Here is a 14,285-nt window from a genome sequence, read left to right as displayed (position 1 = left end):
GCTGTTTGGCCCTTGTAGGATTCAATTGAATTTTGATGGTTCTAGTCCTTTTATTTTTGATCACAAAAGACTAATTGATATCACAATATATGATCACAATCCATGTGTCCAAATCCAAAATGCAAACACGAAAACATGCAATGAGTCCACAAGCTGTCATAGATCAATCAAGATGGATAAAGAATAAAATTTTTGTGTTAATGTGTTAATACATTATAAGATCATTATATTTAACATGGACTTTATGGAACCTAATGACATAGTTGAGATATTTCATTTTATAGTAGGTATTCTAAAGGATATAGTTCAGATATTTTATTTCATAGTATTTTAAAGTATATAGTTGAGATATTTTTATTTAAAGCATTCCTATATAATATATATTCCTACAAATTCAAAATTTGTAGCAACTCAACAGCTAGTAAGCCTCAGGTAAAATTATAAAATACAGTATAATGCACTCAATGTTTTTTCATTAATGTTCTGGAAATAAAACAAAAATTAGATTCATATTCCAAATGGTTAACTGTATTAAATTCTCTTCACAAACCTTCCATGAAATTAGTTGATATTGACCATGACCAAAAAAGACTCATTGATAAGAGATTAACTTAGGTTAGAGAAGAAACTTCAGGAGCATCATAATTCCATAATTTTTAATTTAGCAATGCATGCCTGTTAATGTCTTATTAAACTTGATAGGCACCATCATCTGTTATTTCCATATAGTTGGGGAAATCTGGCGTTTTAGTCACACCTTGTACTATATGTGAGGTAGTAGTAAGGTTGTCAAGGAAGCCTATCAAATTACTCCCATATGTTACCAGTCTATCACAGAACTCTTGTTAACTTTCAAACTTTTATAGGTTTTCTTTGTTTGTCAACATTGGAATTTTGTGGCTTAAATAAGATGTTTAAGTAGGTCGTTTGTGGAATTTTGATGAAGGGATTATAGCTTTAGGCAAGAATCATTGAGGTAATTGATAACTTTTGGGTATAAACAAGATTTTAAGTTGGACTATTCCATTGTCCACCAATTAAAAATTAAAATAAGAGTGATATTGTAGATATTAACATTCCTAGGCAAGACCCTATTACAAAGACAAATCTAAATTTCCCTGTCAAAAATTTAAGTGCTTTTTTTTTAAGTGATCAAACAAGTAACCAGATTTTGGTTTATGGTTACAATATCAAGAATATGAAGAACTAAAATTTACTAAAACATTTTAGTAACATGTACTATTCTGAAAAAAATTATTATGTTTGATACCATTGCTATAATATCTATATTTAGAAAGGAGCTTTAAGACTGATTTCATTTGGAATTTTACTATAAATAACAGGTTTTTGCAGTGAGTAGTTTCCCATATCAGAATCAATTTGATATGAATTTCTCACTAGTGCATTAAATCAAATGAAACCAAAGGTGAAAAAAATCGTTCTATTATGAATGGTTAACCAGATATCCAAAGAACTTCAAATCTTAATCGCAGAATTTTCTGAATTTAAGTAACATTCATGGCATTCCAATTTTTTTTCTAAGGTATGTATTTGAATCAACCTGCTTTCATCAAAGGATTATTACACTCAATTGATGAGATTTCTGAATTTAAACAGGCATGTCATATTATTAATAAAAGAAATTTGCTTAATATTGTCAGCCTCTTATATAGTTTAAAGGGACAAGTGCGCCATATTTTCGGCCAATCATACCTTAGTGTCAGAAAGGGGAATTTTTTTGATAAGCTCATCTGTAATTATGTTCACAGCTCACCATCGCTATTTGAGCCTTCAAATGTATGTGTGTACAGAATTATCTGCGTTTGAATGTTAAAATGACAACCTGTCTTTTAACGTTAAATTCCAAGTTTGAGATATTTTTGAAGGAATTATGTGATTATCATACATTTCTAGTACTTCTAAAGATTATTTACATATAATCAAGCCCTAAATCAACCCCTGAAAATGGCACATCTGGTCTTTTAATAGTTTTTGAAGGGTGCGGAAGGGAGAAATAGTTAGGTACCAGTATAAGAAAAGCACCTGATGTACCTAATGCTTCTGAATCCAGAAAAAACTATCAGTACTGAAGGCTAATGAGAGTCAGCAGGTTTCTGACTAGTTTAACTAAAGTGTCTATTATAGTATATTTATCGAAAATTATATATATATTGAATATGAGGAATGTCTTAAATTGTCTTATTTATAGTAGCTGACCTGTAACATTATAATTGATTTCAAAATAGTTTTCTAATAGTAGCCAGGTTATAGTGTACCTACATAGTTCTCTTTCAGTTACTTACTAGATATAAATTTTGAGGATTTAAGAAATGGAGTATTAAAAACAGCTGCAGTGTATATGAAAAATTTATCTTAGTCTTCAAGTGTTGAAAACAAATAACGGTGAACAAATTTTTTTGAAAAAAGATCTAAAAATCTTCGACTAGGTGCTAAGAACGAAACAAAATTAATCTTTTTTCTAGAGTTTAATGTGTCTTCACTTACCATCTGTGAGGAATTTGTTTTGGAACAATTATATGTCCCATTAAATCTATTAATTATTATTATCTAGGTCTAATTATAATATTGATAATACTAAATGTTTTATGTCTTCCACTTGTGATGAATTCTGGAATATTTATTGTTTAATATTCACTCGTATTCTGTACCTCTATGAATTATGAAATAATAATGTGAATATAGATTTAAAGTGTATTTGATTAAGTTAAAGTTGATCAATGTTTAGAATGAGTCAGTGTTAAAATATGTTTCAATAATATCAGCTGTCAACTTGATCAGGTTCCAGACCACAACTAGCTGACACAATCTCAAATACTTTCCAAGGTAAATTTCATTTACAAATTAGAAAAACCAATTTATATCAATATTTTAGGCTGTGTTGACTTAAAAGGGATTCCAAATTGACAATCCAAGATGAAGATTGGCATACATGTCTTTCTAGTGACATCTGCCTCATGCTGCCGTCTTAGTCAGTGATTTTTGGTGCCGACTAGAGTCTGGTCAAGAGTTTCACCAACTGGCTGTAGGCACATGAGGGACAAGAAATCTCCAGTCAGTAGTTTTTCACCAATAATCACTTGCAGACCATGCAGGTGAAAGCAAAATGAATCTGATTGGATGATGATGCAGACGATAAAACTATTGGCCGTAGCATGATATTATAAATCCCGACAGCAACGCTATAATCTTGCAGTGGAAGCATGGGCACTTGTGAGATTTTACTCAAGATTTGAGTAGGCAAATAAAAATGAGTGACAAAGACAATTTGTGTTTTTCCGCAGCATATTTAAGCTATGTGAATGACTTCTGGTTCATCTAAAATTAATTATATCAGGCCATTGATCTTCGTACATTTCTAGTACTTCTGAGGACTATATACATATATTCAAGACTTAAATAAACCTCCAAAATGGCGGAGATGTCCCTTTAAAAGGCGTCTTCTTACTTCTTTTATTATAGTACTTCTTTTTGTTTGAATCATACACTTCAATATCGAGTGATCCAGGATGGCTATTGGACTCACTTTGTGTCTGATTACTGATTTTGTGTACTTGGATCTATGGATGGGTACAGGTCACAGTTCAGCTTTCTCTGTGTGTTAAATAGAACAATATGATATGCAATTGCTTTAATTATTCAGTATTGAGTATTAAACATGCTAGTAATAAAGGATATGAGTAATAATAGCTGACAGGTCTAATATATCCTGGAAAAAATGGAAACACCTGTGTAACTGTAAATCAATAAATAATATTACCAATGGAATATAGTATACTGTATAAATATACAGGGATATCATCTTATATATATTTATTAAATGACTAATAGTTTTCTATAGCGTTTTTAAGAATTCTGGTGAAGGGGTTCTTCTATTGATACAAGTAAAAAATGGATATTGGATATTCTGTAGCTTGTATCGATCTTATATTCAAAATGAACGTTCTATAAGACTTCCAAAAGTTTATAACTATTTTTGACTTTTTGTGATATTGGATGTTGTAAAATGTTGTGCATTCTTATTTTTTTAAACTGTGTTTGGGATACTCCTTTTTTTTGATGCAATCACTAGTTTGTTGACCGTCAGTAACAGGATTTGAAAATTTAGTATTTCAGGAAAATTAGAAAATGGGGAATTCATTAACTGTATCAGAACCATATATTGTGGATGACCTCAATTCAGATGATGATGATGATTATTATTCAGCATATGAAACCGGATATAGTGATACTGAACCTGCTGAAAATAAAGAAAACCTGAAAGCACCAGCAGCAGTAGGACGTCAGATTTCAGTTGATGCTGCTGTTGTCAGTAAATTAGTATCAGAAGTTGAAGTGTTGATGTCACATTTAAATGAACAGAATTATGATGCTGCTTACAATGCTGCTTTGAATCTTCAACAAGGAGGTGTGGGTAAGTTGTCTAGATTGTCATGGTGTTAAAGTGTGGAAAAAAAATTTGAAATAGATATTTATGAATTGATGATTGAAAAAAGGATCCTCACCTCTACGATACTATTGATATTGAAAAAATTGAATGTGTACACAGGCAATACTATGGAGTTTGCAATCAGGGAAATTTTTGTTGGACAGCTGCATAGCCTACATTTTTTTTTAGATTCGGTTAATCGTCGAATCCGAACAACTAGATACAAAGCCCTTTTTATGGACATTTCAGGAACTTTTGATGAAAATGGACTAAGACGGAATAAATCATCAATACCAATAAGCAAAAGTCCAAAGAAGCATGATAAACAAGCATATGCAGACAATATGAAAAATGAAAGTTTGCAGGCCAGACGTTCAAATTCTGAAGGTGAAAACTCAGATGAATTGATCAGTGATGAACTGTTGAAATCATCAGACAATTTGTGTGAAGGCATAATACCAGAAATCACGATGACTTCTGCTCCAGGGCAAAGAACTACATCACACTCCAGCAATCATTCAGGGAGTGATAACTCTGAAGTCTTTATGAGAGGGAAGGGAGGTAAATCTAGTATTCCTAATGGTGACGGTTTAGGTAATCTTTCCAATGATCTTGATTCTGGTGAAGGTGACAATACTCTAGCTTGGGAAATTGATGTTGGTGATTTTCAAAGTAATAATGATACGAAATCAAAATCTGCAGGTAGGCATTTCTATCGAATTTTATTTTTTGGGGAATTTTGGTTATTTCTTTGTTGCCTCCTTTTTTTTTATAAATAAGTTTCATGCTTGCTGTATGTTTTGGTTTTTACTTAAAACAGTATACATTGTGACATTAGGTGATCAAACTTTACTAGGGCATCCAGAAATGAACCAAAAACAGGTTTGGCTGTATGACGTTTGTAAGTGACACCTTAAAAAAGTTTTCCTGATCCTTGACTTCTGCTTGAAAACTTATTATAAAAAAAAACTCAAAAATTATTTAACCATGTATATTGCGCACCCCTTCTGTGCGTATCCCTTTTCAGGGTAAAAACCTGCGCATTATACACGGAAAAGTACAGTAGTTTGTTTCTTCTTATCTTATTTTGATTATCATATCTGGAAAGCAAAACTCCATACTGAGTTCAAGTAAAAGTCATCTTTTCTTACAAGGAACCAATCAATATTGAACTGCACTGTTTAGCGAAAATCAATGTGTTGCAGTGAAAATTGAGTTAATTTGTGTCAAGCCTTTTGATTTGTTGCATAATGTTTATCCAAGGATTCTTTTTTTTACATCATCTACTCATCTCCTTGTAAACAATCAAAAACTTAGACTTGTTATATTGTAGGTTTAAATAAAGTAAGAAGATGGATAGATAGTGATATTAAATATGATGACAATCTATCACCAGCTATAACAGCTACCTCTGATCAAATAGCTCAAAGAAAAATCTTGGATCAGAAAAGATGGTAGGAGTTCCTCACATGACTTTTTTGAAAACAGGGGTGGCTTTGTGAGAAAGGTGTTAAATTAAAAGCTCTGGGTTTGAACACTTTCTAGCGGTGATGCAGGTCTGAGAAGTGACTTGAAAAAAGCTCCTAAGCTGCAGATTATCCTATGATCTGTTAAAGCCTGTAAGCATATGCCACTGTCCTGGATAAATTTCCCTTGAGGCACAACTCTACAAAGTCACAAAAAACTTGTTGGTGAATGCTAGTATTTTATTCCTGTATGTTTAAGCAAGGACTTATATATACTTTTATCAGTGCTGATGGGTGTCACAGTCAATTTTTGTTACCTACAATGTAGGCTATTGCTTCGACACCATTTTAGTTAATATCATTGCTGACACATTTTAATTTTTTGTAGGAACTGTATTTCCCGTCCTCAAATTCCTAAAGCATGTGGTATATCATCTTTAGTATCATGTTGGAATTATCTCTTTTCGACACTAGGTAATGGTAGGTAAGTAATTAGTATCATGTTAGAATTATCTCTTTTCGACACTAGGTAATGGTAGGTAAGTAATTAGTATCATGTTAGAATTATCTCGTTTCTACACTAGGTAATGGTAGGTAAGTAATTAGTATCATGTTGGAATTATCTCTTTTCAACACTAGGCAATGGTAGGTAAGTAATTAGTATCATGTTGGAATTATCTCTTTTCTACACTAGGTAATGGTAGGTAAGTAATTAGTATCATGTCGGAATTATCTCTTTTCTACACTAGGTAATTGTAGGTAAGTAATTAGTATCATGTCGGAATTATCTCTTTTCTACACTAGGTAATGGTAGGTAAGTAATTAGTATCATGTTGGAATTATCTCTTTTCTACACTAGGTATTTTTAGGTAAGTATTTAGTATCATGTTGGAATTATCTCTTTTTTTTAGTATCATGTTGGAATTACCTCTTTTCTACACTAGGTAATGGTAGGTAAGTATAGTATCATGTTGGAATTATCTCTTTTCTACACTAGGTATTTTTAGGTAAGTATTTAGTATCATGTTGGAATCATGTCTTTTTTTTAATATCATGTTTGAATTACCTCTTTTCTACACTAGGTATTTGTGGGTAAGTATTTAGTATCATGGTGGAATTATCTCTTTTTTCTAGTATCATATTAGAATTATCTCTTTTCTACACTAGGTATTTGTAGGTAAGTATTTAGTATCATGTTGGAATTATCTCTTTTTTTAATATCAGGTTTGAATTACCTCTTTTCTACACTAGGTATTTGTAGGTAAGTATTTAGTATCATGTTGGAATTATCTCTTTTTTCTAGTATCATGTTAGAATTATCTCTTTTCTACACTAGGTATTTGTAGGTAAGTATTTAGTATCATGTTGGAATTATCTCTTTTTTCTAGTATCATGTTAGAATTATCTCTTTTCTACACTAGGTATTTGTAGGTAAGTATTTAGTTTCATGTTGGAATTATCTTTTTTTTTCTAGTATCATGTTAGAATTATCTCTTTTCTACACTAGGTATTTGTAGGTAAGTATTTAGTATCATGTTGGAATTATCTCTTTTTTTTAGTATCATGTTGGAAATATCTCTTTTCTACACTAGGTAATGATAGGTAAGTATTAGTATCATGATGGAAACAGCTTAAAATGACAACTATTGCATAATTTAAGCTTTTTCAAATTTTGAATATACATGTATTTGTTGTTTTTTTTTTAGTCTTGCACCTTTAAGTCAAGAGGAAGCTTTGAGAATTCTAGGATTTAAACAACCATATTCAGAAATTAAATTTGGTCCATTTACTGGAAACGCTACTTTATTAAGGTAAGTAAGCACACATAGCCTACTGCTATCAATGGTCTTTTTCACTACTTTTTCATCAGATATGGGGTAAGATCCCAATATTTTTACTTTGAACTGAATGGGAGCAAGAAATGATGGTAAAGAATAGTTCAAAATTTGAAGATTCTTAGGTCTAATCAATGAAAAACTAATCAGGTTTTATTTTGATTGTAGATGGTTTCGTGAATTGAACCACCATTTTAAAGTGAAAGGGAGATGTTTTTTCACCTACAAACCAGTTGGTAAAAATGCTACAGCTGGTGTTACATCAAGAGATGCTCTGTACATGTTAAAGAAAGGTTTACATGATCCCAATTCAGCCTTCATTTATCACTGTTTCAACCATTTTTTTTGTCCTATTGGTTATGAAGATACACCTATGGTTTCTGAAGATGCTTACAAGTAGGAAAACTCTTGTGTTACTACTAGTAGAATGTATGATGATAAGCTTGAAAGGGGACATGGGCTGGGGACTTTACTACAGGCAGAATCTAAGAACATCTTGATTTTGAATGAATGCTTATAACTATGAACTATGAGAATCTTGTCAGCCCATGGATTAAGCACACCCTAAAGTTGTAATATGTATCTGCTGTTCTACTGCTTAAAGATCACATTCACTGCATCAGATCAATGAGATGCTTTGAATAGCCAGTCGATTAGAGTCTGTAGTTAGTTAAACAGTGGTCATTTAAGAGTTAATCCTCTTGGTGCACTTATGTCTATTGAATTAAAAAAATGTTTTTTCCAGAGGTTTGTTACCACAAGATAAAGTTCAGACATGGATATTAATAGGAGAGTCTAATGCATATCAACCAAGTATCCATTCTAAAAAGTATGTACAGATAGTCAGATTTTGTCTGGACAGCTTCATTAGCTGATCCTTTTTGCATTTTCAACCTTCAAGGAATCTTTAACGTGCAATGTGTGATTCACAAGGTTCTCTGTTAATTGTCCCATTTGAATGAAAAGATTTGTTTTTCTATCACTAACAGGGGGGTAGGGGGGAACTGGGTTGAAAAATGATGGTGAGCAAGTGTCTAACTCACTAGCCACTGCGTTTTCCATGAGCTTATAGAACTCTAATAATATTTTGCTCTATAAGTCATTATTTTTCACGAGTTTTGTTACTTTGCTTGTTACAAGTAGAAATCCTGTGATATTTTCCAGATGGTCAGACATTTCCACAGATTTGAATAATGAAAATCCAACCTATCTTGATATAAGACGTCTTTGGAAAGGGCAGCAGACGCGACAGACAATAGGAGGAAATCTTCATTGTATCATGGCCTTCCAAAAAGTAAACCTACAACCTCGCCGTTCTCAATTACCAGTCAGGAAGTCTGGTAGCACTGGAGACAGGAGTCCAATGAGATCTACTGGACACAGGGAACCAGTTGTGTTTTCCGGTCAGCAAGAAGATGAACAAGTATTTGAGGATGAGAGAAATGACAGTGGAGATGAAATATATATACCAGAAGATGAATGATACCAAAGTGCAAAATCCAAAGGTCGTTGATTCTGGAGTTAGTGACAGTCCTGTCTGACTACAAATAGAAAATGTCAGGCGATAAAATTGATGTGTGTGACATTATGATTAACAGAAAGTTGGTTAAATGTCTCAAGACTATGAAAAAATGTCTGTTGGGCTACAGTTTTCTTACACCAGTCATAGTATCTTTTATCACTTTTCAGAATTGAAATTTGACAATAATATAGTATGTGATTCAACAAAAATGTATAGTTAAAATTCAGGCCATTATAGATATTCTCATAGACAGTTAAAAGCGCTAAAAATCATTAATTTCTGCAGATGAGAGTGTCGATAACTAAGAGGTGGCATTCTTGATGAATTGCAGGACAAAACGGCACTAGATTTTACTTCTGAAAAGTAATATGGATGGCTGCTTGTAAGGTTTAATATCTTATATGGTAAAGTTCCACTGTCACTCATTACTCTCTAACATTGTTACATTTAATTGTTATTAGTTAATGATATCTTTATTTATTGTTATATTTGATGGTTATTAATATTGTTGATATCAGCATAAATGGACCAATACTTTTAACAGGGAGAACTTTTATACTTTTTGAAGAATTTCCTTTAAATTTTAAAACATAATTGTTTGAAAGAATTTATTGAATGGTAATTAATGTTTAAACCATTCTGGTTTGTTGGTTGCAGAGCATGTTGCAAAATATGTATGTACATGTATATACTTAATACTACATATCACTTTTACCACAAGCATTTGATATCATTCATTGTTCATGTATTATTATATTTATCCATAATTTAGAATTATTTTATCTTTCATATTTTTTCCATTTGTCTCTTATTTTAAATGTCTTTATTTTTAGAATTAATTTCTTGATTATCTTATGCTAATGCTATATATTTAAATTTATGAGTTAAATGATGTCAGTTTACATCTCATCTCAGTTACAGCAATGTGCTTATGAATAGATAAACATGGTCTTAATATTTGCTTTTTATTTTGAATGATGCCTTTTAATAGCCCTTAATGAGTCTTTTCAATTCATAATTCTAAAGTGCCAGTAGAACAGCTGATCATTTTCAAGTTTTTGTGTACTGGTGTAAACTTCTGTTGTTTGTTGTATTTACATAATATGCAATACTTTGTAATAAAATGTACAAAAATATGCATCTTAACACTTTGTAGCCATATGAGGCCTCAGCATTTAGTTCATCTTTATCAATTTACAATGTTATATATGCTTTGGCATCTGCAATACTTTGATTAATTTTGTTGCATTAGTTGATCCATTCTTTACAAGTGGATTCAGAATATCAAGAAATACCTTCTGTGGAAATGAATTTCTATTTATATTAGCAAAAATATGTGAAAATCTCGCTTGTTTTGAAAGTTTTAAGCAATATGACTTCAGTTTTGATTCCTTTTTAAATAATCAACCAGTGCAGTATGAGCCATTAAATATCTAGCTCTTGGAACATGCACAAAATAACCATAATGTACTTGTCCAATATAATCTATCAGCCACAACTGGAAATTCTTGGACTAAATGTTGACTTCATACAAGCTCTTGGATCAGATTGGATTGAGATGGGGTAAAATAAGAACCTCTGTGTCATACATTTTAAGTTTTATTCTTCTTTAAAATGGATTTTGGTGTAATTGCATAGTCGTTTTTGGTCAGTTGAACTGAATCCTTTTGAAGGAATTTAACAAAATTATAAAATATTTTGAGATTTAACGCCCAAATGCTAAAATAGTAAACAATAACAAAAGAAAATATAAGCAAAAAGCTGTAAGATATCACAGATTGCACACTAAAACTAAAGGGTGTTTCCAAGGTAACAATTTCATGACAGTTATTTAATGAAATATCAGCAGATTTTTCATTTGGTGGAATGATTCCTATGCATAAAAGATATTGCCTATTTGGATCTAAATTTCGGACTACATATTTTCCAAGTTTAATTTCCAACATGGCTTTCTGTCGTAAATGTTTTTTTCCAAATGGATGAATACTGAAGAAAATGACATTTTTCGATGAGTCTGACTTAACTGCCAATGAATTCCAAACTATGTGTATATAAGTGTCACCAACTTCAGATATTTTGATAAAGAGATCAGATATTCTCCAAGATGGAACCTCAGAGGAACCTTCCAGAAATTCCTGAGATTTTGATGCACTATCAACATAATTAACATCACATCCAAATAAAGTGTCATCTAAAACTTCCCATGATTTCCCTGCCAATTTTCCAGGACTAGCACACACAGGAATGAATTTGAGAGGATCAATGTTCACTATCATTTTAAGAAATTCGCGTGTGTGATAGTATTCCTTTAACCACAGTAAGTCACAATCACAATGATATGGATTGCCTCCTATCAAAAATATCTCTTGTGGGTACAAATCATTGCTGTGATCTTCTGAAATTTGGCGTATTTGGTTGTAAGAAAGATCTAACCACTCTAACATTGGTAGACCTTTTGGAATTTTCTTTAACAAATTGTTAGACACAATCAAGTATTTCAAGTTGGTATTCAGCACAAAAATGTCGGCAGGAATTTCTTGAAGGTTATTGTGAGACAAATCAAGATGATTTAAATGTGCAAAATTCACAAAAGTGGCATCAGAAATGGAATCCAAAGAATTATTGCACAAAGATAGCTTTTTAACATTTTCTAATGATTCCCAAAAATGATGAGAAAGTCTCTTTAGCTTGTTACTTTTTAGATTCAAGACTTCTAATTTCTTAAACTCAGTGTGGCCAGTTGAAGTTTCAATGTTTGAAATCATGTTGAAATCCAAATAAAGAGCTTGGAGATTCAAAAGTGTGGTAAATACTGGAAAATCAACGATTTTAATACTATTATAGCTCAATTTCAGAACTTTGAGTTTTGGAGGTAAATTTTTTGGAATGGTCTGAAAAGCATTATGGGAGAGATTTAAAACTTCAAGATTAAGAAATTGTGTAAGGATCTTGGGTATATCAAGAACATTATTATGGCTCAAGTCTAAGATTTTCAAACTTTTAATGATTGGTATTTTATCACTGCTGATGTGGTTGTAACTTAAATTCAACCTATTAATTTCTAAATTTTGAGCTAGTTCCAAATGTTCTAATTTGGCTAGGTTTCGAGATGAACAATCTATAGTAATTTCGGAGCCTGAAGACAATCCACATAAACACTTTGGTGGACATGGAATTTCACATTTCCTTATATCAGAGGTTATAATCACAATGAAGAAGTTTACAATTATTGTAGCAGGAGAAGCTGATACCATTATGAATGCAAATTTTAATTTTAATATGGATTTGTCTCCCTTGAACCATACATTAAGCCATGCATCAATTCATAAACTACCAGCTGCATAACCATTAACCTGAAAAAATATTATTTTTAAAAAGGTTGCAAGTATAGAAATTATAATATCATTAAAGCTGGATAATAAAAATATTCCTGAGAATTGCTATGTTACATAAGCATCTAATTCAAAGATTACAAGATACTTAAAAGATAAAAAAGATCAATTCCTTGTGATGTTCAATAATACTTCATGGTTTGCACTAGTCATTTTGGACCAATAGCACAAATCAAAAAGTGGTCAATGTAGCCAGATGCAATTTTAAAATTCACTTTATAGTTTGGAAGTAGAAACTAAGCATTGCGGTTTCTTTCAGTAGCACACCATTTAATATTCAAAGGAATGAAATTTAATATCTGAAACCAATGAGACAGTAAATCCAAAATGTTGAATTTGAAATTGATGATAATCCAGAAATGGATTTTTATTCCAGTAAGGGATACAGGTAGTTGAATTTTCTCAGCTCATAAAGCAATTTATCCCTTATTAATTGAAAATACATGCATTGGATCACCTAGATATTACATAATTGTACAGCATGATAAAAAGGAAAAAAAAATATTAACAAATACAAATCACATTGTAAGAAAACCATTCTATTTGTGAACTTCACACCTCAACATTATCCTGAACAGTTGATATATGGTCCATATTAAATTCTGCTGTCACCTACAAATATACAAATAAAATATCAATTTACATCTGTTTTCTGTATTTTATAATTCCTTTCAAATTAAAATATGTCCAGTGCAATGTGTTTTACATCATAATGATAAGATTCCTGTATGTGAATTGAAACGTTGCAAAAATTAAAGGAAGGAGTTGTATTATCCATAATAGTGTTCTTATTTATTTAATACATTTAACTCCTTCACAAGTAATTTTGGAATGAGGCAACTACATGACACATGTACTTGTCATAGTTTTTTGATCTATTCTGTTTAAACTTTAGACTTCCTCATTGCTAACCTACTGTAGTTAACCCTATTAAACAATTTCTTTCAGTAGATATTATCATATTCAATCTCTAATTGCTAACTCTGTCCTGATATGCATGTGAAATTATATATTACATCCTAATAAACAATAGGCCTAGTAAACCCAAATATCTTTGATATAAGTATACTGAAAGCTCGTGAATACTGTATAACTATTTGACCAAGAATAACTTTACAAGAATTGACAGAGCATCCTAAAAGTGAAGGTTTAAGTTTATCTTTGAGTTGATGAACCCTCATAATAAAATGTTTCTTTTCAGAATTTGATTTTACAGAATTACAGAAGAAATTTTTAGTCCAAAACGAGATTTTTTTGAGTTGCAATTTCTATGGATGGAAAAGACCTGCAGTCCAAGACAAATGATGTACACTTGAAAACTTAATATTTCTTAAATGAGGGACAAATTTGAATTCAGTTATAATAATTCAATAGTAAATTTCTTTCGCTTGTAAGTACAAAAAAGGAAAACTCTACAAGTGTGTAAAAAGATATTGTGAAATAGCCTATAGATATGGATAAGCCTATTTATTGATTCAGGTTTGCAGTTAAGTCAGGAATATAAAAGTCCTTGTACGTTACAATGATTGTATTATGATCTTTCATTTATGGGCAAGGTAAAGCAGTGCAAGTCAGCAAAGACAATTTTATTCATTCATTCATTCAATTATTCATTCATTCATT

General features: G+C 31.3%; 1 protein-coding gene across 1 annotated transcript; it reads left to right on the top strand.

Annotated features, from left to right (window-relative positions):
* Window positions 1-931: 931 nt before the first annotated feature.
* LOTGIDRAFT_235453 (hypothetical protein) lies at window positions 932-9,231 on the top strand (the record flags this gene model as incomplete). Its single annotated transcript, XM_009064698.1, has 11 exons — window positions 932-976; window positions 4,135-4,432; window positions 4,697-5,149; window positions 5,781-5,901; window positions 6,302-6,393; window positions 6,825-6,863; window positions 7,473-7,515; window positions 7,620-7,724; window positions 7,917-8,144; window positions 8,494-8,577; window positions 8,913-9,231. Exons 2-11 carry the CDS (start codon window positions 4,147-4,149, stop codon window positions 9,229-9,231), a joined length of 1,770 nt encoding a protein of 589 aa, XP_009062946.1. The 5' UTR covers window positions 932-976; window positions 4,135-4,146.
* Window positions 9,232-14,285: the final 5,054 nt, after the last annotated feature.

The sequence above is a fragment of the Lottia gigantea genome (genome assembly GCF_000327385.1).
Source record: "Lottia gigantea unplaced genomic scaffold LOTGIsca_64, whole genome shotgun sequence".
Taxonomy (NCBI): Eukaryota; Metazoa; Mollusca; class Gastropoda; family Lottiidae; genus Lottia; species Lottia gigantea.
This window is presented reverse-complemented; position numbering and strand designations above follow the sequence as displayed.